We start from the raw sequence: 27,972 nt of genomic DNA on the forward strand, positions 1-27,972 counted from the left end.
AATGGAGAAAAACTGGCAAGCGTTTGACACATATTAAAATAGTGTTTAAAAAAATGAAAACAGACATTAACATCACTTATTACAAAAATATAACTATTCCAATCTATTTTGGAAACTAAGGAACAGTCATGCTGTATAAGACTAGTCATTTCTATCTTACTATTAATCTTCAACATAAAAGATATATAGATGGTGTAATACTGCACTCAAAAGCAGGAAAAAACTAAAATAATGCACAAATATTTAATAAAATACTTGATAAATTAACATAAATGCCATGGCCTGAATCCTACATCCTACTGAATGCTAGCTGCATGTATTTTTCCATTTGCAAAGCAATTTTCCTTAGTTCACTCAGTTCCAAAGCTATTTACATATCCGGAAATCAAGTTAATGGATGCCAGAAAATTTTTAAGTTTAAACAAAAGCCATTAATAAAAACAACCTACCGAGAAATAAAACTGATCTATAATCAAGTAGTGACCAAGTAATAGACAAAAATAAAATTAAAAAAAACCAACAAAACATTACATTTAACAGAACATAGACACAGAATGACAAAACAGCACCATTCAGACAATTCTCTTAGATCCATCACAAAGGATCTAATACCAGCATCATTTTGTCCTGTTATAGATCCCTGTTTTACTAACATCGAAGTTGGCAATTCCTAAATACACCGAGACAGATTAGACTCTCAAGGACATTTGGGCAAGTTCCACAGACCACCACTAAAATAATTACTCTAACTTAATGCAAGACCTGAACAGTTTTCCTTAGAGGCAACAGAGCTATGTCAATATTTCCTATGCTACTTCCTTCCGTTCTTACTAGGAAACTTAGATTCAAAGTGTTTTAGTAAAGTCTTTTGCTACACAAACTACTGACAAAAACTCAGAAAGTGGATATAGAAACTATTGACAGAAACTCAGAAAGTGGATGATGTTGCTTTCTATCACCCCCAGAACCTTCTTCTCTGCTCCAGTAGTCTGCCAAACACCCAACATCCTGCAATCCCCACTCTCAGTGCTGCTAACCTGACCCAGGCAGAAGTTTTCCAGAAAATCCAATCTAGTTCTCCCAAACATTTGCTTTTAAAACGTCCCTAGCCTGCAGACAACTTTACATTTCTTAGGTATTACTCTGTTGTCCAATTAAAAAAAAAATAATCAGAAATTCAAAAAACAGTTGATGGAAAGGAAAGAGAACCATTACTTTATTGTACTGTTTGTTCAGAAAAGATTTACATGCATTGAGACCAGGATCCAAGCCTGTTCGCCCACGGTACTTGTATAGATTAGATCCTCTTGAGCCTACCAGGATCATGCAACCATTGGCACTCCATTTAACCTCCTGTTGTTGAGATCGTGAAGAAAATTAGAACTGCAGCCTAACCTCAAGTTCATTCATCCTTGAGAGGCATGACTTCAATTCGCAGGTCACACTGTGTGAACAACGTATTTTGAAGATTGTGCAAATTACTGTAACATGAACAATCACTCTTTCATCTTTACATTTCATAGAAAAAAGCAAGAGGTGAAGCAACTAAGACTGACTTGCATACTGTTGTATAGACAAAGATGATGTAATTGTCGACAGCAGACACAAGCTCTAGTAAACCTCTCATCAAAAATTCTTTATTTTGTCAGGTCATTACCAAAACCACACAATAAATGGGACATTTCAGAAAGGAAGCTCTGTTGCTGCTTTTCACCAAATGGCAGAGGCAAAAAAGTAAACCTTCAGCAGCAGGTACACATTAGGAGACCGTTATTCTGTTCTGGTGTGTACTGACAGGCATTTTAGCATTAACTTCTTGTTTAACTCTCAGTGACTGGTCAATCTGATAATGCTCATGGAGGTGTGTACCCATGCTGTCAGGACACAGTATGAGCACTGCAAGAACCAAAGGTTTCAACAAGAAGTGAGGCAATGATCAGAAATTGCACATACTGCTGCCCCCTGTACGTATTTCAAGTGTGAACTCTGTGGACCACTACCGGCAAATTTTCCACTTGTTTCTGAAAGAGAACAACTCTAGTTCTGAAAGACAACAACTTTGCATATGCAAGGATAATCAGACTTAATCCTAAGACACCAATACAAGACTCCACAAAAAGCTTTTGGAGAGGCAAGAGTACAGGGAAAAAGCGCTTCCTGCATGGAAAGGAGCTGGAGCAACTATTCTGCTGCTTCACACTACTTTCCGAAGGCGATATAGCCGACAAGGTGGGATTCTGAATAGCAGCTAGAGATCAGAGCAGCATTTAGGCTCACAGGGACATTTAACAAAGCACTAGTTGAGCCAGAACTGTGATACAATACAGCCTTTTCAAAAGCACAAAAAGCATCAAGAGATTCCACTTAAAAGTGCATTAAGCTGCACAGAAAGGGAGCAGGCATTTGATCCTCTTTAGAACCATTAGTGGGTATTTCACACAATACAGACCTTCATAGAAAGACCCATCACGCCCTTGTTCAGAATCCTATTCTCCATAAGGAAAAGATCTCTTTCACATGGACTGCTGCCCAGGGAAAGGGAAACAGGCTTCTAAAGAGCTGACATATTTAAAAGCATATAGTAAAGAAGATTTATCAGGAAGGGAGGTATGAGGCTGAAAATACTTCCTAATTTGGGAAAGACATGTGATAGCTATTCACTAGAAGCAGAGATTTTGTAGGATTCTTGCGGAATGAACCAAGTGCAGACTGACAGGCAGCTCATCAAGCAAAGCAGCACACAGAACTGAACCTAACTTGCTCTTTCAAACAACAAAAGCTCTGTTCTGAACGCTCTAGTCCATCACATGCAGCGTCAGTTTTGACAATCAGGAGGAGAAAACACGACCGGACTTAAAATTCTGTAAGTAATGTGCTGTAGGTTGGGTCTAGGAAATAAACACTCAGTTCAGTGTCTTACACAGGCTTGAGCCTGGTGGAGAGAACGATCCTCAGTGGTAACAGGGCTCAGGAGCACTGCTCACAGACTGCAGCACCAAAGCAACCAAAGCTGCTGGTACCAAACTGGCATCTCCCAATCTAGATGCCAACTACTCCAAGCCATAGCTCAGAAGGCGGCCCTATGTAGCTCGTGACAGTAGTTAACACATAAAATTGCAACTCTAAGAATTAAAAAAAAATAGATACTTGATAAGTAAGTGATAGTTGAACCACGAAATTGATAGTTAAACTATGAGTATGAAATAATTAAACTGTAACTTTAGCTCCAGTGTATTTCTTACAACATGATTTGACCCTACTAGCAACTTTATAGTCACCCATTATCTGTGATAGAGGTAAGTTATCTCACACATGCTACAGGATGAGAACACATCATTCGATCACCCAACATACCATAGCCGTATCTTAACTTATTCTGGGGTGACATATTTGCATATGCTTCGCCCTGATACACCTGTGGCATTTTAAGTAGTGTAAGCACAGTGTCAAACAGCCAAGTAGTACAAGCATCAATTTTGGACATTTTTAAGTGCTTTCAAACTCTTTTCAGTCTTCTTTCTTGCCTTTTTTTAAAATAATGACCTTACCTAAGCTTGAGCTATGCTACAGATTCTTCTACTTGCTATCTCAATACATGTATATCGTGTACTTGCCCCAGACTTGATTTTGACCCAGGCAACATACTGACACAAGCAACATGAGCAAATTATGATACAGTCAGATATTAGTCTCTCACAGTTCAGTAAGAGACATGACTAAATAAAAAGTATCAGCTATCAGCCACAGCTGCCTTTTGGCTGAGCAGTACTTGCTGGCATGACAGTGGGTTCACTTCCAACCAAGGCCAGAGGGCATCTGACCAAGAGTTCTTCCCCTACACTATGCTCCAGAAGCTACAGGACTGGACTCAAGCTGCAGACTGGAAATTTTACCCTTGGCTGCTGCAGCCCAGGAAGAGAGTGAAGCAGAAACACTGAAGCTGGGTTCCAGCTCTGTCTCAGAAAGGGACAAGGAGCAAATAAGAGCAATTTCTTAATCCACCTGTCAGTTCTCTACAGCGTTATGAAAGCCGGCCCTCCTCTCATCATGCAGGTCCACGAAGGCATCAGGATCAGAATTAACACAGCACAGCAGCCTACACTGACCTTTATTCTGACATTTATTTAGTTGTCATTTACCACACAGGTACTACAATTAGGTTCAGAACAAGGGCAAGCCTACTCTTTGGATATAAGAGAACCTGCTCTCTGCAAAGACAAAAGGCAAAACAAATTTGCAAGCAGCACACATCGTAAGTCCACACAAGCAAAAGCAGTTCTAGTTTCCAAACCCAAATCATGGTGTCATAAAGGAGGCGGAAGGAAAGGGAAAAAAAAAAGGCAGGGGGGATTAATGACCTCATGTATACTTACAAAAGGAGAATAAAAAGTAGAATCTCTTATTTCTCATAGCTTCTACAGAAACCTTGCAGTTTCTGTAGTTGTATGCAGTATAGATAGAGAATGGTGAGTTTAGGGACTGTTATTACAATGTTATTGATATTACTACATTTTAAACATACAAATCAATACATAATTTTTAAAGTTGAACGTTCTGAAGTGCTTCCAAAAATTACTGTTAAAATTAATTCAAACTTATGGCATGGAAAGGATACCAAAATCATACTTGATAACGTTTGGGGGATTTAATAAGAATCATCCTTTTAAAAACTATTGATAAGGAGAGCTGTTTCCAAGATAAGAGGTTTTAAACTTTGAAGTAAGTTTTGTGTGTTTCTGTATGTATACACGTAAAGACACACAGCTTCTTTTGCACTGAAGTATTATATGCTCAGGTAAATAGGTAAAGTCTGTATATAAACATAAGAACAAACAAACATTTACAGGGAGAATTCATAGTCATAGCAGAACATATTAAAGGCCATTTATACTTCACTAATGTTATGCCTTAAAAAAGTTCGCACTTGTATAACATCTGCAACATCTTTCTGGTAACATAAAACCCACATACAATTATACATAATTTGTGAACACTTAACTTCCTGATGAAAAAGCATTTCTCTCCAATCATTATCTCTTACAAAACAGTGATTATATATGATCAGCCTCTTTTTGTGCCTCTCTGTAATACATTAAATACTGTTTTACCAAACACTTCTCAGACACAAACTAAATACAGCGATAGCTTATTTTTTTACATGAATAGGCACAAATCATTTTCTGCAGCAAATTTAGGATTTGTTTTACACAGACCAAACACACTGATTTTACAGTCATATTCTACCTGACTCATTGGATCATATCTCACTTGCCATTTGAAAGAATAAGCAGAATAAAGAAGTTTGACAGTCTTGCTAATGCTGTTCACACGAGAGGAGGGCTTTGACTTTTCTGTATGGTTTACAAAGTAAATCAAATTTGTGCTTCTAGCATGTATCTGTGGGTGAGTAAATCTACAAATTATAATGCAGGGTGAGTAGCAAAAAGGTGAACATGTTTTTGAGCATACAAAATGAAGGATGGGAGACAACGACAACAGTAATGAATACACATACTATATATACACTTTACAGACCTAGCAGTAATGTAAGTGTCTAGAAAGAAGATTTTGAGTTGTTTGGGGTGTTTTTTTATTTACACATGTATGCAATCAGTAACAGCAATAAATAAAAGTTGTGGTCTTGAGGTGTAGAAAAAAGAGATGAGCTATGACAACTCTCTGTCATTAGATTCTTTACCTGTGCATAATCTAATGATTCTGTGAAGAATTCTAGAATATTTGCTATCATTGTCACTATTAACATTTAAATATTAAATTCATTAGAAATAATGAATGGTAAAAGAATAACTCATAGAATTTCCACATACCACACTAGACAGGTATGAATTAAAGCCAAAGTACTCAGACTGCTGATAAAGGAAATTAAGTTAGCAGGTGGCACATCAGTACTGTAGTCCACAATAAAAGACATTGAAATATTTTTATGTTTAGTCAGGCAAATATTTTGCACTTCCTGAATGACAGGTATAGGTTTCCATTGTTTTCGTACTCTAATTTTGGGTAGAATCTATGTAAATATGGTTATTTCTTAAAGTTTACCTGTCCCTTTGCTATCAGGTAAGCAACAATCGAAGTATGTCCAAACTGGGCAGCCAAATGAATACAGCTACATCCTTCTCCATCAATTAGCGACGGATCTGCCCCATATTTCATCAGCTGTACAACCATGGATAAGTGACCCTGTCTAAATGTAACAAAACACACAAAAAAAAACAGCTGAATAACTGTACACAGAAAAACTACTAAAATTTGAACATTTGAATACAACAAAAACGGTCAGCAGTTAATTACGCTACCGGAGCTTCCGCACTTTGACTCACACTTTGAAAACAACAATTGTCGTGATCTGATTCTGCAACTGAGTAGGCAAACTCATTCATATGAGCAAATTCTATGCAGCCAATGCATTCATCACACGCACTTCACTTAGTCGTGTCATATAGCCAAAAGCCAGTCAACAAAACCTCACAAGTTATTAGTTTAGAAATCTAGTCTATTGTGACTCCTTCCAATCCACATATGAAAACTGCTATTTCAAGAGCTGTCAAACTGGCTATGTACTCTCATTTTCTGCGGGGCATATGGTTTATCTTTCTACTATTAAAAACAGTAGTGAAATAAAAACAGGAAGAAAAAAAAAGGAAGAAAAAACTGAAGACCTACACTTCCTCCACACTACCTTAAAAGCTTAAGCATCTTTTTGTCATAACAAGCATAGGCATATCCTTCGTGTAGACATGGTGCCTAACTGTCAGCACACGGTTTCTGACATGAGCAAAAAGACCTTTACAATCTGTCTGAAGCTTTGTCCAAAGCTGCTTCTCAGAACAACAGATTACAGCTATGAACACCGGGAAATTTAATCAAGCTTTTGTGCTATTAACACAGAACTTAGAAGGTGATCTGTAACAAATACACAAGCTAAAATCTTTAAGGGAGGCTAACAAGCAAGTCCTCACCTTTAGTAAACCGATTATTTTGATACATTAAATGTTCTAAAAGCTAATTTTCTAAGTCTCCTTTTGCAGTCTACAGTTAAAAATATTAATATGGGCAGTGTTCCTTTCCTGCCTATTTCTAGGCGGTTGTCTGAAGGAGCAGCTACTACTCAAAGGCTGCCTTCAGTTTTCCCAGTCATTCATCATTCTCGGGCCATCCTCTACATCATAAATCTGATTTTAAGTGCATCTTAAAAAAAAAATCCACACACGTAATAGAACACTGCAAGTACAATGTCACACAAGATCATCTCAAGTCCCATCTGCACAAGTGCTGCTGAACTTTAGAAGACTGACAAAAATAAGATCTCCAAAGTAAGAGTAAACCAAGGTGACTACAGACTCTAATTATACCGTACTCCTTTTCCTATGATAGCAATCATTTTCCTCTACACAAGAAAGAGAAGATAAAAACTGAACTATATGCTGAAAGCTCCTGTAGCTCAAACATACTACATTCACAGTGTGCTGAGTTATCAATTACTGAATTAATTCATGTACATGAATTCACGTTCATGTATTCCCATAAAATACAGCAATTTCATAAATCAATCAGTAGCAGATTCTAAATTAAGCAAAAACACAGGAAAATAAAATTACAGAAGACTTATCCCCACCTTGTTGCCCAGTGAAGTGGGGTAGAATTTAAATCTCCTCCAAGCTGATCAACGATAGCACCTTTTGATATATAGTATCTGGAATAACAGAAATAGTAAACATTATTGCTTGTCTTGGTTAAATATAAAGGACACACAGTAAGCATGTTTGATGTTATGCAAAATGGGCAGTTACAGACTAGAACACCAGAACCTTTCCTTGCCTTCATATAACCTTCCTTTTTAGAGGTCATGCACACTTATTCAATTTTTTTGCCTTTTGACGTGGGTTGGGAGAGTAGGGATGCTTCCTACTGTGTTTTGAACATTCTGCTCTTTCTTAGAACGGTTTGGTTCTAAGGTAAAACAGAATAACTGCTATATATATTGGTACAAACTGTGCTACCACAGAAGTATTTAATAGAATGGATTATTCTAAAATACTTAAGAGGTTGCTGCATCAAAAATAATTCTGAATTCATGGCAAAAGAATATGCTTCTAGAATACTAGCATATTTAGAGAAATTTGGCCAAATGGCAAAATTATATACAAGTCAACTTGCAGCATGTATCATCACCAGAATGGCCCTGCTGAAGTCACTGTTCCAAGAGCTCACGCTGAAGTTACACGTTTAGCCAAGTACTAAGATTTTTCCACACTTCTCAATTGTTATTAAACAAAACACAAAAACATTTGAGTATATAAAAAATACTTCTAAATGATGGGCTAGAAATTATTTTTCCCTCAAGAACAATTATAAAAAGACGAGGTACCTGTAGGAACAAAACCCGTTACCCAAATTTAACTGCAGCAATTCATATTCATAGTCATTTGTACTGTTTCTGGGAACTGTCTTCCTTGCTGTTTTCTATGGGGCACTAAAGCGGCAATATTACTTTTCCTTTGTGAAAGAAAATGCACACCTTACAAAGAAATTAATGTTTTTTAAAAACAGGCCTTCCCAGAAGGCTTCTAGTTCTTCATTCACTACTGTATAAGCCAATGGGGAAAAAACAGTTACTACTAACAGACCTTTGAAAAGTGCTATCTAGCTATAGATTCATAAGTGCTTGCACATTTCAAGTACCTGTATGCCTGCAGACTTTTCGCTTTCAAAACACCTGTCAGGTAAATATGAATGCTGCTCTCCCACGTCCTTCAAATCCTCAGCACTGAGTTTCTGGCACCTGAATTTCCTCTAAGTGTTTGAAGACATGGCCAAAACAAGGGCAACAAGAGAACAATTTCAAAAACATTACCCTAAGTAACTACCTTCTTTCTCTTTAGTGCTTATTGACTCAGAGAGTGAAACCTCACAAACAGCCCAAAAGTTACCTTTAGGAACAGAAACATGCATTAGCTATCCATGTCCACACTAAAAACAACTCAAGGAAAAGACCTTTCATACAGTGTCTTTAGAGCCATCAGACACAACGAAGTACTTCAGCAGACTTGCCAAAGTCATACAAACTCTGGTTTGTATGAGAAACGAGATCTGCTCTCATCCAGGACAGTCCACTTCACCAGTCTGCAACGCCAAAGGAACAAAACTGCAACATGTCTCTGCCGAAGTTAAGCTTTTGGATTCCTCAATGAGAACAACCAAAGATTTTGTGAAAGTCTTGGTCAGTGAAAAGACAATGGGTGTATAAGGTAAAGGGACAACATCATTTTGTTATTGTGAAACAAAGTACCAGCTACCAAAGAACAAATTTGAACAAGACACTGAGAAGTCATTTAGTCCCTCTTGGGAAGGAGTTCCCAAGGAAATCTTGTCTACATAAAAGACAGCAGAGAGAAATTCAGTGAGAGCTTGGATCCATCTCACTGATGTGACAGCCACTCCTGGGGAGGTGAACATTAAACAGATTGTCTTCATTCAAACACTGGTCCCCGCAGAAACACAGAATATATTCAGATTCTACTGAGCAGCAGCACTGCTTACTGCTTAGTATGTTTTATTTAGAAGGAAGAACTTGCAGTTTGACAACTGGGAAAAGACAAGGCAGTGATCTCCTGCCAGATGGCACATTGAAATAACATTTTAGGTTTCCTTAAGGGTGTTCTTACACTAAGTCGAAATTTATCGCTGCATTTCTGTTTCAGTACACATAAATGGTGAGATTTTTCTGCAAAACCAGACTGAGAACTTAAATCTCCTTGTCTAGGTAGGATCTTGCAGAAGGAATTTTGTGCTTGGTGAAAATGTTCCTGGAGCAAGCAGGAATTGGGTGATTCTACCCTCAGTGAGAAGATGTCAAGTGTGCAAGTCCTATTCGAGCAATCTACTTACATTCAAAGCAAGCAGACCTGATAAGAGGTTGCCTTAAGATGAAAAGACTGCCACTGATCTCCACATTAGGATCATTAAGTCGTTGCCAGGCATTTGAAAACTGCCTCAGCTTGCACTCAGTGCTTGTTGGAATCAAAGTGCACGTGGTCACTGTTGCTAGAAGGAGGAGAAGCAGAAGAGAAACCCTTGTCTGAAGAAAGTTCAACACAGAAAATGGGGAAACACAGACAGTAGGCAACTGTAGAGATAAGGCCAGTTTTTGCATTTTTACAAAACAGAGTTGAAGAGACCAGTGTCATGATGAAAAAAGAATTACTTTGTGGATGTTTGATACTTTTCCCTGATCCTACAGAAATAAGAAAAGGTTCTGTAGTTTTCCTTATAAAGTATCAATGGACTTCACTGTTACCTATGCTGAATCTCAAGTCTCACAACAGAAAGAACAAGGAAACAGTAAAAATAAGAGAAGTCTAATCCTAAACCTGCACTCTCCACAAACGAGCCACTAAGCTACTTCATTGAAAAGACATTATATAGTCAATATCCAGTACGCAAGACACTGAAATCTGGTATCAAGAAAGCAGACCAGATACACTTAGACTCTATCTCTGTGATACCAAGCTTACTAGCCAACATGTTTAATGAAATTATCCATTGCACACAATGTGCACAAATAGGGGAGGCCTGGGGAAAGATGCGATAGGATCAAACAAAAAACACCCCACAGAATAATTTTATTCCAAGGAAACAGAATAAACCAGTGTCACACACGAGAGAGTGAGAGAGCACATAATATGCTGGGTGATATAAACTAAAATAAATCAACACCTCCTGAAGACAGAGGAACTTAGAGCATAAGAACTACATCAGGAGGAATGAATTTTAGATAGTTAAACACATTAGTAGTCACATGCACTCTAGTAAACAGCAGGAAGAAAATGCAACGCAGGATGTCACAGTGGTAGACGCATCAAGAAGGGACAAGAGCTTTGACATATTGTTGAGGAAAAAGGAAGAAATAGACACATTAGATTTAAGATAATTCAATTTTCAGGGTTGATACCAAAATAACTTGAAAGAGATATGGCTGGTACAATTAAAGTTATGTTGAATTAAAATTCTCAGAACAAGTTTCCAGCACTCAAACACAGGCGGAGAGATGTCCCTAACATAAAGACCTAACTGGAAATTCAGCTAGAGATTTAGGCATAGACTTCCATCTATCTGAATGTGACATTTTGATTTTGAACCACCTCTACGACCAATATCATTGCTACAGCAGGAAATTGTTACCAACACATGGGGGCGGGGGGGGGAAGGTAAAACACACCATGACATACTCACATGCTGAAGTACTTCTTTCATAAATTTAGCTTAAAAACAGGACTAATGGGGAATTCAAAATTTGGTCTAATTTTACTCTGTGAATCACAGAAGGTCCTCAAACAAATTTTGGGGGGCAGATTCTTTTTGTTTGTTTTCATTTTTTTTTTTTTTTAAAGAAAAGGCTGTAGAATACATAAAACGCTAGTGAACTAAAGCATTAAGTCATAATCAAATATCACACAAGTAGATTCACTGCACTGCGAAGCTAATACTGAAACTATACACAAGTTAATACAGAAACATTATCCATGATATAGGCCTATTTTTTCAAACGCTTCATGACATGCTCATGTTTTTAAATGATGATAGCTGTCTCAATGCCATTCACTTTTTAGACCTGATAAAGACGTAACAATACAGATGGAATATCTGTAATACAAATATGTCTTCCAACAGCTCAAATAAGATGAAAAATTCATTGCACATAATTCATTATGCATTCAAGATGTGTAACAAAGGGACGTCAAAATATAACAACTGCTTTTAGATCCTGTACTTTTCTTAAAGAAAAATGGCTATCTGAAAAATTTTATGCTTTTCAGTTATTTCACAGCAAATTGTAAGATGCTAGCCATAAAGACCCATGACAACCCAGAAGGAAAATGGAATGAAAATGAAGAAACCAATAGTGTCTAAAATGTACTCTCACAAAAAAGGTTATTTAGGGAAACCAGGGTCTTGCATCACTTTTGCAAGAGGCTCTCTTTCAGCATGCCAAAAAGCATATTGGTTACCTATACGATAATGAAAGGAAGATACAAAACGCAGAATTATGGTTTCCACGATAAGCTTCTACGCACATTAAAGACATAAAACCTGGTGTGCTATCTACTGCGTGTAACAAAAAAAATTCTTTCAGAACCACTGAATTATTTCACAGAATCATTTAGTTTGGAAGGGATCTTTGCAGATCATCTAGTTTAACCATTCCTATTCAAAGCATCTAGATCACGTCATCTAGGACCATGTCCAGCTGGGTCCTGAATAACTCCAAGGATGGAGAGTTCACAACCTCTCTGGGCAACCTATGCCAGTGCTCAGTCACCCACACAGTAAAATAAATGTTTCCTGATGTTCACACGGAATTTCACATGTGTTTTAACTTGTGTCCTCTGCCTCTTGTCTTGCCCCTGGGCACTACTGAGAAAAGCCTGGCTCTGCCTCCTTTATCCCTTCCCACCAGGTATTTATACACTTGATAAGATTCCAGGTATTATATATTACCAGGTATCTCAGGAACTTATATACATTGATAAAATCCTCCTTGAGGATCTGATACACATTGACAAGATAATCCTCCTCTTCTCTAGGCTAAGAAGCCCAAGCACGTGCAGCCTTTCCTCGTGCCAGATGTTCCAGTCCCTTAATCATCTTTGCAACCCTGCAATGGGCTCACCCCAGCAAGTCTGTACCTCTCTTGCAAAGGGGAACCCACAACTTCACACAGATGTCCAGCTTCAACAGCTGAAGGAAGGATCATCTCCCTCAACGTGTTGGCAATGTTTTTCTTAATGAGGCCAAGTATACCATTGACTTTTTTTGCTGCAAGGCTGCATTCCTTATTCAGTCAGCTTCCTGTCCACCAGGACCCCAAGGTCCTTCTCATCAAATCTAAATCTTTATCTGTTTACCTAGGTTTATTTATTTAACCTTCCTTTAAGAGAACTTAAGAGAACTGCATCAGGACATAAAGTCCTTTAAAAACAAGATGAGAAACATGGACCTGAGATGTTCTAGAAACTCAGCATTTGGTCTGATAAAGGTGCTGGTGATGGACATAGACTGGGAGAACATGCATAAAATGAAGCTGTTTTGCATTTGTTTTTATGTGTAAGTACAGACACTCATTAATAAGAACTGTTTTTAAAAGTGGACTGGTTGAACATGGGCAGTTTATGTCAAATATTCTAGAAATCTGCTGATACAATATTTTGTGTATTTAGATTTAACTGCAGGTACTTCATTCGTTGTTTCACCACTGACAGAGAAAAAAAAAAAAACCACGTTCTATACACACTCCTGATATGCAAAAATAGCAGGTACTAGGAATTATCCCTTCAGGATCTAAACTCTCCATGTTCTGAAAGATAATAACAGGTTTTAAAACTTAGTCTCAAATATTATGCTCCAGTTTTTATAAACTGAAAAGCAAAAAAATACCCCAAATCCCACAGCTCCTACTATTAAAGATTTTGTTATTACTTGAAAGGAGTGGTGCTGCAATGCTACCTTTTGTAACAGCTGTAGCTTTAAAATGCAAAGAAGTCGAACTTCCTGAAATGCTGAATGAAGTAGGAATTGCCCCTTGCATCATACTAATCTTGTTTATTCGATAACATTCACTACCATCTAGCACCAATCTTCCCCTGGTATTTCAACAAGTACGCCATAGTATAAAGAAACTACGCGTAGAGCTGAACAGCTGCTCCACAGGTTTACCTCATCTGAGAAGAGTCTGACCTTGACTTCTGGACATATAACATGTTTTATTTCTGTTGTGTCATCAAAATGTTGCTGTCAAAATGCAAATTAGGGCTTATTACTTCTCCCCCCTCCCCCAAATTTCAAGACCAAATATTGCAATTTTGAGAAACTTAAGATTATTTAATACCTTAAAAAAATAAATCAACATTTTTAAGGACATGATTAGTTTATGTTTAAGTTAAAGTGTAATACATACTTCACCAGATCTATCCTGTTGTTGATTGCAGCCCAGTGGAGAAGTGTTACATTTTCTTTATCTGGTTGTCGTACATCATAACCTGCTTCCACCAATTCTCTACATCGTTCATATATTCCGTACCTTGAAGAAGAAAAAAAGATTTTTCAACGCTGTTACCTTAGACAAAAACGCATTCAGCAAACACCATACTTCTGCTCACAATAAAAAGCTTCAATGGAAGAGATACGACAAAAAAACTTTACTTTCTGTTTCAATATGATTACAGATCTTTTGCAACAAAATGCTTCCACTGGCAGAAGTGATATTAATCAATCAGAGATTTTACAGAAAATTATACAGCAGAGCAAGGCAAAACATCAATCAGTAGTACACCAAGTATAAATAAAATTCTTCTCTACCCAGGGACTGCACTACATTTGTTTCTCCCACCTCTCTTCTTCCTCTCCATCTCATAAAGACCAAAGGAGCTTGGCTGACCGATTTGGCCAAAATTCAGCAGATGACAAGCTCATCAGGTCAATTACAAACATTCAGAGAGCTAAAGCATTTTCCTATTTTTCTTCTCAGATAACAAATAGCAATCATCCTCATATAATTCAGTACCATTTCCTTTTTTATAAGCACTTAAAAATTCTACACTTTAACACGAAATTAATTCATTAAAGATGACTATTAAATGTGAGCTACCTTCATATGAAAAAAAAATTCTGCATACATTTTGAAAGTTGAATCAGGAAACTTAAATATCATTTAAGCATCTAACACAGGACTAACCCCAACACTAAATAATGTTTGTCTTGATGCTTACACTGTTTTACGACCTATTTTTAGTGGCAATAAAAGCTATGCAGAAAGGCAAGTCAAGATTACATTTCAACATCTGTACAACCCATACAGAGTTCTCAAGCCTGAAGGAGTAGACTGATGTTTGGGCACACTTTGAAATCAAGATCAATGCCTTGTGACATTTGATTTCTGCTACAGCAGAATTTTAACAGCCTCTCAAAGTTGGAATTCAAGTAAGTTTTCCTTATGCTGCTTCTATGTTCTACTTTCTGTAGAAGAGAGAGCCTTAGACAACTTCAGGCCCTTTTGCTCCACCTGGTCAGCTTGTGTACCCGACGCAGAGACCTTTTTTCCAGGGCAGTAACCATTCTTACTTTTTCTTTCATGTATTCGAATGGATCCTCAATCTGGACAGGGCTCCCATAAGTGAAGCCTCAAATGACTCAAGTCAACAAACCTCAAGAATGCTTTCCAAGCTGATCACAGGTTTGAAGCACATAAAATAGCTGGACACTATCAAAAAAGAAGTACTAGACCATGTACTAAGATCATGTTTTCAATTTCTTAGGAAAGTTGCACTAGAAATTATGAAAAATGCTGGAAATTGCTGTCATACCTATAATCTTTCCAAACACTATGAAAGATCAGAACAAAGATTATTCCGTGCAGTACATACCAACTGGCAACGAGCCTGCAAAACTTTGTCCCTCAGACTGAGTAAAAAAGCAGCAGTCGTGAATAATTTTGATGGCAAAGCTTTGTTTTTAATCAGTTGGGTGCAGGGAGAAGAGGTTTGGTTTACGAAGACATAAAAATATGCAACCAGCTAGACAAGATACACATACTCAGACACACACAACTGCCAGGAAAACTGATAAGGTTCTAAGTCTGGCCAGTCTTCAGGCGTACTATCTCCCAAGTCCCAGCCTAGATCAGCAGTGTGGCCTGATGAGTTCCTGTTCAAATGGCTTATCATGTACCATTCCTGACTTCCCCCTCCTCAGCTGAAAAAGCCACTGAAACAGGTTAGGACTACTAAAGGCAGGTCAGCCAAGAACGAGGAGTGAGAAGAGACAGTAGAAGAGATGGGGAAAGAAGGACAGCAACTTCTAATCTTACTGCAGTACAATGTCACACTAGCATATAGAAACATCTGGAGGTAACCTGGAAAGTGATTCATGTGGAATAGCAACAACACCCTTTTGTTGACAAGCTGTTCTCTCCAGTCAGCTGTTATGACAATCCTTCCTACTGTAGCTGAGCCTGCTGCCTTCGTTTAAACAACTGAAGTCATAACATAAGAAATTATTGTCCTACAGCCCTGCTATTAGGTTTAACCATCAACAGCTAAAAAAACTGTACTGCCTAAGGCTGAGTTTAGCTGACTCATTCTGCTTAAATAAGTAGTACTACACAAGAAGCAGGAATTATATTAATAAAATATTCTAAGTTGTTGGAAAGATACAAAGGACACAATAATGCAATAATACTAACTTCTCCAAAGTGTAAGAAACAATCATGTAAACTTTTCCTGCAATAGGTTAGGATTTTGCTTACATGTACTGGTTTTGACTGGGATCAAGTTAATTTTCTCCATAGTAACTCCTGTGAGGCTATGTTTTGGATTTGTGAGCAAAACGGTCTTGATAACACACCTGTGTTTTAGCTGTTGCTGAGCAGTACTCACACAGGTCAAAGCCTCTTCTGTTTCTCACGTTCCCCACCAGCGAGCAGGCTGTGGTGCACAAGAAGCTGGGAGGGGACACAGCTGGGACAGCTGCCCCAGCTGACCAAAGGGATGTCCCACTTCACATGACGCTGTGCTCAGCAGTAAGGGTGGGGGAAGGAGGAGGAAGGGGGAGCATCTGGAGTTACAGTGTTTGTCTTCCCAAGTAACTGTTAGGCATGATGCAGCCCTGCAGTTCCAGAGATGGCTGAACACCTGCCTGTCGGTGGGAAGTAGTGAATGAATTCCTTGTTAAGTTTTGCTTGCGTGCAAGGCTTTCATTTCTCCTGTAAATTGTCTTTAACTCAAACCCATCAGTTCTCACATTTACCCTTCTGATTCACTTCCCCATCCCACTAGAGGGGAGTGAGCGAGCAGCTGCACGGGCCTCAGCTGCCTACCAGGTTTAAACCACAACATTACTACTAGTCAGCTATGGTAAACTGTACAAATGATTTAGATGTGCATTCTGTCAAGTTAACTACACAACACAAAATGATCTTCCTTGAAAGTAACCTCTGATACCTAGTCAAGGTTTTGTTACACCATACTACCCAGATAGGTATAACCAAGCAGCACTGTCACAGTCTTTTAGGGGGTGTGACAGGGGGGTGTTTGTTTTTTGGGGTTTTGGTGGGATTTTTTGTGGGATCTTTTATTTATTTAAAGCAAATCTCTAGTCTTGCAGAAAATGGGATGCTGCTTTCTGAAGAACCTTGCTCAGGAGATATGAAAATGACAGAGAGCTGCAGTAAGCATCCGAATCAACTCCGAAGCCTGCTGAGGCAGAACGCTGTTGTCAATGCCTCTGCAGAAGCCCCGATGGGATGCTCTAACTATGCTCCACTGATGTTTACAAATACCACCCTCTAGAACCCACCCATACACTGCTGTGAGGCCCTGGGCATAGACTGCCGCATGGGTTTGGACATAACAAGGAGCAGGAGGAACAGATTCCTTCTCCGGGCTTAGCATTACCGACTTCCCCTCATCCCCACTGGAAGGCAAACTGTAAGTCACAGGTTCTGCCTACTGCTTGGCCACAAAATGGATCATGAAGGTCTGCAACACATCAGAAGAGCCTTCCCAGGAACAAAACACTTTCCAAAAGTTAAACTGAGAATAAGGTATACAGCAATTTTTTATTTAAGTCACCATCAGTTTGTCTGCTCCTAGCAATTTATTTTGGTATCTTGAACTCAATCATAACTGATTACAAAAGATGTAACACAAGGTATAATTTAATAACTCTTCAATTTATTAAATTGTCACAAGAGGACTTAAGGATCTAGACAGACAAAATACGCCTGGCAAAAAAGGTCAGGAGTGTACAACAATTTGCTACCCTTCCTGGAAACAGCAGGCTCTCTACAATTAAATAAAACACTGAATCTGATGCAGTCATGGTTTCTGGAGCTCCGTGCTAGAAATGCAGCATTCTTCTCATGTACTACCCAGAGTCTTCTTCCATCAATTTGCTGCAGCTGACTTCACCTTGCCTTCTCCAAAGGTTCATGACACACTGTTAGATTACAAAATGAGAAAGTCATCTATGTCAGACACTCAGCATAACTGTGCTTACAACGTTGTTATAAAGGGCTTTATGCCCTTCAAGAAAAAGTAATGGAGGAAAAGATTCAAACCCTCACAAGAGACCGATGTATTAACCTCACAAATTTTCAGCACCTGGGTGAATTCTAGAGGGTGATGCTGTAAATGTCAATATGAAGTGTAATTAAAGCATACTACTGAGCTTGCATTGTTCTGAAAGAAAAGGGACTGGTTCTTCCAAGGAAAAAAATACCATCGTGCAAGCTTATTTCACTATCACAGTCTCTAAGCCATTTCGGTAACTAACCTGTAACACTTTATTTGTCAATGCAAGTTAAAGATATTCTGAATTTAATACTTAAAAATTAGCATTCTAGAAGCCTTTTGCATTTTTAATACGTAATCCATTTTTTAATCTTTCATCTGCAAGCACATTGACTCTTGGAAATAGACACTGTCAGCTTTGCTGCACGATTAACATAAAATTTGGCCACAATACTAGGAAGGAATCTCTCTTCAGTGATCACATCACCATGCCAACAAACAGTAGATAAGCCAGGAGCTCACTCCCTCACCTTGCTATCATCGTAACTCCAATCAAAGCTGTTTTAAAGGGAAATGCAATTAGTAGAAAAACAGTCTTTATCTTTTGGAGTCTCATTAACATGAATAACGATGGTTAAACACTAACAATGCCTTTCATATGTTCTCATGTTTTTTGTGTTAAACAGTAAGACAGTTTTGTTTTTAACAGCAAAGGGATAACTCAAGAGCTGCTTAATGAACCATTAACAGTGATGTTGAAAGACAAGAGAAATTCAGCTCTTGCACGTGTTCCAAAGCCTCAAATTGTCTAGACAGTTGTGGCTACATTACTCATGTGGTTAAAAAAAATCCCACCCTTCCATGGGAACTTCAGATACATTTCACTTTCAGCAATATAATCAAACTCCATGGGCATAAATGACTAGGCATAAAGAATGTGTACCTGTGTCATGGTTTGCCCATCCTTTCCTGGAAATAGCTGAAAAAAGCCAGGAGTAATTGTCACTTTGGCCAACACTCACCAATTTGAATTATTCCGTATGTACCCTACTTTCTTCTTATCAGTTACCCTACGCGTGGTGAGAAATAGTGAGGAAAAAAAGCATGTTCTCAAATGTATCCAACAATTTTTTTCCCCCGAGTAACATTCAGCATCTCATATTTCATGCTGCACTATTTCACAGCGCACATGACTTCATTTTGAGTGATCTCAGTGAATAAAACTAACAGAAAAGTTAATCTTGCAATAATGAAATTGTAACACTTGAGGACAAGGAATCAATCTTCCAGAAGTCACAAAAGCACTTGTTCTATCATTAATGTTTAATACCAATGTTCATAACGGTTATTTAACATACTTTCAGCATAGCTGGAATTTGCTCAAGTTCACCACAAGCAGAAAATGCCTATTCACACTCAACAGAACTGAAAATCACGATGCAAGGATTAATGTGTCTTAGATTTTGTTCTCTTAGTCATAACCCATCGTATACTTCTCTACCCATGAACTTTAGCTACTTTTCCCTAATTTCATGGCTTAAGATTTAAAACAAAACAAAAGCAGCAACTTTAAGTTATTATGTTAACACAGTATCCTTCCCAAGACATCATATTCAAAGTTATGACTACATCTTTGGAGGACACAGGGCTACTGGTGCCAGAAGAGACAGAAATAAACATATCCACATATCTCCATTCAATTTCACTTCAAAGCACTTACGACGTTTTACAAGATTCCATTCTCTTGCAGCTCCAGCCGAGCACTGAACAATATCACAGAGGAATGAAAACAACATGCAGCCCACCCTCTGATTTTGCAGGGGCAGAAATTAAAACTTTCTATGCAGTTATAAGTGAAGTACTTATTAAGTATTAGTACGCAATGTTCCTCCATTGCAACAACAAAGGCAAGAATGGATGATTTTTTTACCACTACTTTAAAAACAGATTTTTCAAGTACTTTTGAGTGGCCTCTTCTCCTTTCAGAAACACAGTGGAAACTTTGTATGAACCAAACAATTTTGCTGTAAGTGAATACAAGATGCCAAGAGATCACACACATACTGCAACATCTGCAAGATAAAGGGCTAAGACACTACTACTTTTAACACTACCTAGAGATGCCCTTCAACATGCTTATAACAAAGCCAGTGAAAGATACCCCTTATATCAATAGGTATTAAAACCAAACACTGATTTTTACTCTAGCACTAGTTTCTGCAAAATAAACAGAGAGACTATTTTTGGTATAAAGCATGCCTAGATCTCAATGTCTGTGGGAGAATTTACCAGGAACATAATCAGGAAAAAATACAAATACTGATAAACTCTTTGCAATGAGAACATCAGCTGAACTGCTCTTTTCTATAAAAAGTCTTGATTTGATTGTAAGAAGCTATTAGATTTGTAGCTCATGGTGTATGAGCATGTTAATTTAATAAGTGTCCAATCTACAGACTTAGAAGATAAAGCATACAAACAGTTCAACAAGATACGAAACAATGAACAAATACTTCTGGAAAAATGTGTGGAGTTTGCAAGCTCTTATCTTCCCTTGCAAATGCATTATTTTACTAATGTTGATTTATTTCTCTGTAATCAAGTGCCACTAAACTCAACATCCCAAAACACAGTTCTACAGGCAAACAGCATATATGAAGCATAGACGAGTTTTAAACCTTTACATCCCATTTTTCATCATCATCTTCAAAGTTTAAGGAACTATGTTCCAAATTTTCATGTATGTTGCAACAGTAATATAGCTAGTTACTTTCACAGCAGAAACTTCTAATAATTCAGCACATCAAATACTGTAAGAACAACGATTATGAAAAAAATTAAATGACTGACTAGCTACTTATATGACATGACTAACTGCTTCCTGCTTGGATTACCACAAATTTAATAGCAAACAATTCCATGCTACGGCAAAAAGCACCTTCTACCTGTCAAGAAGCCTGCAATTTAAGTGGTCTCACATGAAATGCCAAATCATTTTAGATGACAGATCAGTCTGACTTTAACAGAGGAAGATACACAACTTTATTATTATAATTAGCTATCAGACCATTCTCGAGACCAACAGAATTTCATTTAACTAATGGTAAGCACCCAGCTACCATCTGACTGTATCACACTAAAAAGTGTCTTATATTCTCTTGGGGAAGTTTTAAAGTATTTGGGGCGGGGGGAACACACACAACACAAAACCAGCTATGTTGCAAATCCCCTGCTGAATGCCACATGCCTGGACTTCAGCAAAATAAAAACCCACCCGAACTAAGAGACTGAAAATAATTCTTACTCTGTTTTGCTACATTTTGCTTGAACTTATTGAACTGCTCAGGAAATGGAGTTCTGGGAGACACACGAGCCGCCCTTTTTCACAAAACATCTTGTGGCATCTTACTTATATTAGCACGGAACTTAAAACTAAATAAAGTCAGCAGATATTTTAATCTAAGGGAATATTGATTTTTGAGGACAAGTGGTAGAAGATAAGATCACCTATTTTTCATATATATAAAAGTGATGTTCTATTTCTACAAAAGTGAATAACTACATCATTTTCATAGGAGCTGTATATATTTTTAACAACACTGAATTAATATATTAGCAGCATTATTTATTTTATTCCAAGCCGCCTGATATTTGGTGGGTTTATTTTCTGCCTTAAAATTCAGAGATTTTTCTGTTTAAGACAGCTGTTTTATATAACATGGCCTTCAAATCCTTCAAAATGAACGTGAGTTCTCCCTCTAGTCAGGGAAGTGCTGTCTACATATCATACCCTGATTGTACACCCATGCTCACAGTCCCCCCTCCCTGTGATACTAACCATTAGGGCTATGATATGAAACTATAGCGCTCTTTGGTGAGATGTCATCCTCTCTGTAAATCACATCTCACCATGACTTGGAAGCAACATAACAGGTAACTCACAGCCCTGTTGATTCTTGTTTGAGGAGATCAGAAAATAATTAACTCAGCTGAAAGCATAGATCAGCCTAAATTTGAGGGCTAACGGGGACAAATGTGTTTTAGGGTTTCAAACATGCAATGAGCATACAAGTATGGAAGTAACTAACTTGTAAAACCACTTCTGCTGTCCTATTTCCATGCTTTTGAGATGCAGCTAGTTTGATACTATGCCAGTATTTTCATTTCTAAAATCTCCTGATATGAGGATTACGGGTTGTAGTATTACTATTGAAGTATTTAGAGTAAGAGTCAGTCAACATCCATTTCTGGAAGTTAAACTCCTCACAAATCAAAACAAAAAGTGAATGAAAGCACATACTGCCTAAACCTAAACAGGGCCAACGTCACATGCAGAGCTGCAAAGCTGCTTTCAGTTGGAGGAGATACCTTTTACAAAAAAAAAAAAGAAAGAAAATTTTCTTTTAAGAAAAAAAAGGCAAATAGCTCAGCAAGATACATAATAGTTTATGTATACACATTAACAATACAAGAAAAATAAAAATCTAAAAAGCTAAAAAGTAGTGTCATGACAATTCTTCAGAAAGTCTTGTGAGTTAGTATGTACTACAGGACTGCGTAGAAGACAAATTTGTATACTTCATCTGCATTAAGAACACAATTATTAAATTTACACACAGTTTACTCCTACAGTCTTTTCTCAGCAATAAACTCAGTTTCATAGCAGCACTGCAACTGCAGAATCAGAGACAACGAAAGAAGTTAGAGACACATTCCTTCTAACCTATAAATGATATCAACAAATCAAGGAAACCCTCATGTTTGCATATCAATGTTGCCCACTTACCTCTTAATCATCACCTACAAAGAATAAAAATCAGTACCAACAGGAAGAAAACCGTATGTTCTCTTCCAACAATCTGTCCAGCAACCACCTATATTTACAGCTTACCAGAATTCCTCTCACATATTTTCATACAATGCTCATAAATTTGTCCTAACAGTAATTTAACAGAGTTCACTTCTGAAATCTTCCACTACTGTATCTACAGATACAGTTCACCTTCCACTTTACACAAATAAAAAAAAAAAAAAAAAAAAAAAAAATCTATTTTCCTGGTTTTGAACTAATACAGACAAACGTAACACTCCAAATAACTTACTGTGTGGCTTTGACAATGTCCCAAGTGCTGTAATCATCAATGTGACTTTTCCGTCCAAGAGATTCACTATATCCATGGTTGTAATGACTTTGAGGCTTTATTTCCTAAAAAAGACAAACTTGCTATTAGAATACCAAAATCGGCACTACTAAAGTTTCTCAGAAAAAAAAAAAAAAGTCTATGAGCAAAACTTTAAACAGCACCCAGTTCAATACACTATAAAGCTACCTAAATCTGAGGGTGGTAAAATGACTGGTCACGTTTCTACATTTTGCAAAGCAGGTCACTGCATTCCCAAGCACAGCTTTCAAACACCTTCCAGAAAACACCACTGTAGTAGCAGAGTTCTGCCAAATCCTATGCTGGTGTATTTTCATAGCATGTTAACAAAAGGTAACAGCAATTTTTTAATCCTTTGTTTGTTCTGGGGTAGTTTTTGTTTTTATAAATGCAACACAGCATAACTAAAAAAAGCTACTGGCCATAAACCGACAAAATCTCACTCGGCTACTACAAATAAATGTTATACTTCAAAAAGCATAGTCAAATATCTTCTAGAAAATAAATAATTGGGAACAATTAATACCAATGACTAGAACCTACTAATACTTTATTGATTTTTCAACTCCAGCCCCAGCTTCAGAGGTGATCTACGTATGTTTAACCTACGGGCCTCAGAAATAAGTGGCATGACGTGGTATGTGCTTCACCAGATACAGATCCCTACAAACCTAATTCTTTTGATGAAGGGCAATGCTTCAACCCTTAATGCTTCCTTTGGTGGAATTTATATTAAAACACTGTATTGACAGATGACTAGGGCAGCAACACATCATTTTTCTTATCAAACAGCATGCATGTGAAAGTGAACTCAGAAAGCTGCAAATGAACCATGAACTTTATACAGTTTCTAGACAATTTTCCATTTGTTACAAATACTATAGCTGATTGCTGCTGTGTATCAGCCGTGCAATTCAGTGTAGCTACATAAAAAAAAACTGCGAACTGCAACAGTGAAGCAAAAAAAGAAGCAAGCTCTCTGAAAGTTCTAAAAATGCATTTCAATTAATTTTATTAAAGTGTGTTATTTACTTTTACTCAGTTTACAGCAACATATAGTTACATGAGCAGAAATTTAGTTTCTTTGATCTATACCTGGAAACACTCCTAAACACTTTATTAAAGGTGTTTAATTAGGATTCCAACTTCCACTTGAGTTATTAAAATGAATGATCAACTTTTTCAATATTAGATAAAATTTTTATTTTTTTGAAATACAGATCTCCTGAGTCAATAGAACCATGACATAATACACCTAACCTTAACAAGGATTTGCAGTCACAAATCCCTGCCACCTTCTCTCCCAAAAGGCATGTGTTGCCCTGCTAGCTTAAGTGACTAAGAGACATATTAGGGCTAGGGAGACTTCCTATGGCCAAGATGAGCAGGTCTCCTCATTTCTCACGTTCTCTCAGCTGTGCAATAATTTCTGCAAAAGGAGCTGTTGCTCACAATGAGAAGTAAATTCTTACTGTATCCAGTTGTGTCTAGTCAGCCAAAGTGTTTTCTAGCTTCCTCCAACAATATTAACCAGATCTCTATTGACTGCAATGGGAGTTTAAATACCCAGCTGGCATGCTGAGAAGTAAACTGCCCTCTTAAACTGACTCTCTTAATCCAGAGTTTACTCATCTCAGCTGTATAAACACAATGCCTTCCCAATAACTGGATGCTGGTAATCAAATCACTCATTACTAATTCTTCTCATTAACGTTATTATAAAGGTATTTCTACCATAAAATTATTTCATGCATTATCTATCTCTTCAGTATCTGCGGACTTCAAGCACACAAACCAGGCTCCTATTCCCTCGAGCCCGCAGTAACCAGTCAAGAGAGCTTCCCATTTGCAAGCAGTGTAAATGCTAAATGCAGAGCTAAAAAAGAAGATTTAAGTCTGAAAACCACATTTTAAATATCCATTTCCAGATTTCAACATACTGAAGAGCCACTTGAGCAGGGGTCTAAAAACTTATACCAATTATAACCTTGGAATAAACTATCAAGAAGGTAGTCTAGTTGCAAATCCCAAAACTCTCAGCATTAATTTCAAAACAGAGTAATTTCAGTTGAGCCTGTTTGTATTTGTTACGTACAATGTATCTGTTTCAGATGGGAAAAAAAAAATTATGAGAAATTCTAATGCATTAAGTACATTTTATATTACTAAATTGTACTGAATTAATATAGTCATTTATATAGTTACAGCATTTATGACATTTCATACATTAAAAAAAAAATCTTTCAAGAAATTCAAGTGTTTAGAGCTTTAAAACCAGAACATAGTAAGGCTGAGAACTAGTGCAGCAAAAGTCTTCATTTTCAAATTAGATTTATTTTTATGCATAGACTTTTCTTCAGAAAAATAAATTTTTCAGTTTCGTACAGCACTTAAGTGACCATCAATGTACATTTTTTCTTGACCTCCATGTTATTTTAAGGCATTCAATTTTTCTTTCTAAGCCTGAAAAACTAACTGGATTAACCAGTAAAGCACTGCCAGCCCAACAGGAAGGTTGCTCTGCTGCCAGCCCCACAGGAGAGAACCTAAAAGTGTACCAGGGCATCTGCTGTCATCTGAATTGTACATTACAACCAGTTCTCTTCGTATCCATAAACATAGCTTCACTTTGTATTTGAAGGAGGCAAGAGCTTAACCAAACCTTTTCTCTTCCCCAGCTACTAGATAAGCCTGAGTGTTACCTGGAGTAAAGGTGCTGAAAAAGGTATTTAAAAAGTAAAATATAAGAGAAGGCTAAATTCATTATTTCATCACACATGATTTTCTCTTTTCCATCATATTAGAAAAAAGCAGGATTTATATCATCTCTGTTCACCTATTATTACACCACACAACTGCAGCAGGATTTTATCTATCAGATTGTAATGCTCAGACCCTGAAAAGCTAAAGGACAGGTCAAGCAGGCAGAGGCCAGAACAGAAGAAATTCATTATCCAGGAGAACCTTGATGAGGAGACAGTAGTTCAATTTATTTCTTAGCCTTCCGCAGCTGCTGGAAGGGGAAAGAGTCTCTTTTCTTGTTATCTAGCAATTATTAAAAGCAAACTGAGAAACTTGGGTTATTTTTCAGGCAGATGTTAATTTACCAGGGAACACTGTTTCTCTTCAGCTGCATTTTCCTGACCACTTCAAGCACACAAACCAGGCTCCTATTCCCTCGAGCCCGCAGTAACCAGTCAAGAGAGCTTCCCATTTGCAAGCAGTGTAAATTTACGCCAGCCTAAAGTAACCATGAAGCCACAGTCTTACGATACTAATGCTTTCACAAAAAGGTTTACGGGACTACAGCAAAATCGTTAAGTATTAACTACTAACCATGTAAATTTGAAAAAAATGAGAGATTATATTCCTTAGCCTCTCCCACAGGTTATGTACTACTTTTACTAAGGACTTCAAGGTAATGACAGTATCCTTGTAAAAAGATACAATTTTTAACCTCTTTTCATACTGATAGCATCTCTGAAGTACTCTTTTTATGCTGAAACTTTCCAATTTTGTTATATTAATACAAAATAGCTGAAGTGATTAAAAAGTTAGATTTGAGTTGATGGCAAATATGACTGCCTGACACAAAATGAGTAAGCAAGAAACAGTTCTCTCCCTCTTTTCCCCCAGTACATACATTAGCAGTTACAATCTATGTTTAATATAAAGACTCACAACACATATAAACTTGAAGTGAACCCTATGTTTCCCAATTTACTAAGAGAGTTGAGTTTATATTTTACATTACGAACAGTTGAAACACCCCCAAAAATCCTGAAAGGTATACGAACATCGCAGCTTCCAACATCATACAACAGAGCCTTCTAACCACAGTGTGAACCCTGGAGAAAAGGATGGCTTCAGATTTGCCAGGAAAGAAGATGCAAATACTGCTCATTTGGAAGTAAATCATTTAAGACAAATTCCAGGAAAGCATATCAAATCTGAATCCTCACCCAATACAGTCACTTCTCTGAAGTCTGGACGGAGATTCCCAAGCTTGGAGTCAAAATTTATCACTTAGTATTATCTACGCAACTTGACAGTTGCATGTTAGCTCATAGTAGCACGCTGGCTACTACAAGTGCCATTCTACAGGATATAACTCTTCCCTAGCATTATAAGTACCTAGTTTTGATTGATCTGTAGAGTAACTTTCGGGTTCCTAAGCCAAAAAGCTACCAAGAATCAAGATAAAAGAGAACCTGGATTTTATGAATCACAGCAATACCTGGTTCACCCAGTGACAGGCGATTTGCACCAAGTCGCTGCAAACAACGCTGTTACAACACTATGCTTGGCTAACAAGGCAAAACATGAGACGCAAAGCAGCAGCCAGGAACAGAGAAGGGCCTCTTCATTCCTAAAGAATTTCTCTCAGGGTTCTGAAAATCCTGTGCAGTGCTAGGGCACAGTACTATAAATGCAGAAAAGTTTGACTACTTTATTTTGTTGCAAACATAAGCTGAAAGTAGACAAGATCTTCAAATGCCGTTATGGTAAGTAATTCCTCTCTCTCGAGGACTGCAATAGTATATTTAAACTATTAAGTTTGCAACAAGGACTCAGCAATAAGACAATCCAACATCCACGAGTGAAAAAGCTTAGCCTAAACAGGCAATGATTTCAGCTCAGTCTTAGTACAACTTGCGTAGACACCAAAACTCCTATAAGCCTATACATGCTTGCGCATAGTCACCCACTATAGGCTATGTAAA

General features: G+C 37.5%; 1 protein-coding gene across 1 annotated transcript in view; it reads right to left on the minus strand.

Annotated features, from left to right (window-relative positions):
* ZDHHC17 (zDHHC palmitoyltransferase 17) overlaps positions 1 to 27,972 on the minus strand; it is a 78,271-nt gene that overhangs the window by 35,351 nt on the left and 14,948 nt on the right. The window contains exons 2-5 of the mRNA XM_075428086.1: positions 23,189 to 23,292; positions 13,976 to 14,098; positions 7,637 to 7,714; positions 6,061 to 6,205 (exon numbers count right to left, since the gene is read on the minus strand). Coding sequence (XP_075284201.1) covers positions 6,061 to 6,205; positions 7,637 to 7,714; positions 13,976 to 14,098; positions 23,189 to 23,292 — 450 coding nt within the window. The remainder of the gene's footprint in view (positions 1 to 6,060; positions 6,206 to 7,636; positions 7,715 to 13,975; positions 14,099 to 23,188; positions 23,293 to 27,972) is intronic.

The sequence above is a fragment of the Opisthocomus hoazin genome, chromosome 8 (genome assembly GCF_030867145.1).
Source record: "Opisthocomus hoazin isolate bOpiHoa1 chromosome 8, bOpiHoa1.hap1, whole genome shotgun sequence".
NCBI lineage: Eukaryota > Metazoa > Chordata > Aves > Opisthocomiformes > Opisthocomidae > Opisthocomus > Opisthocomus hoazin.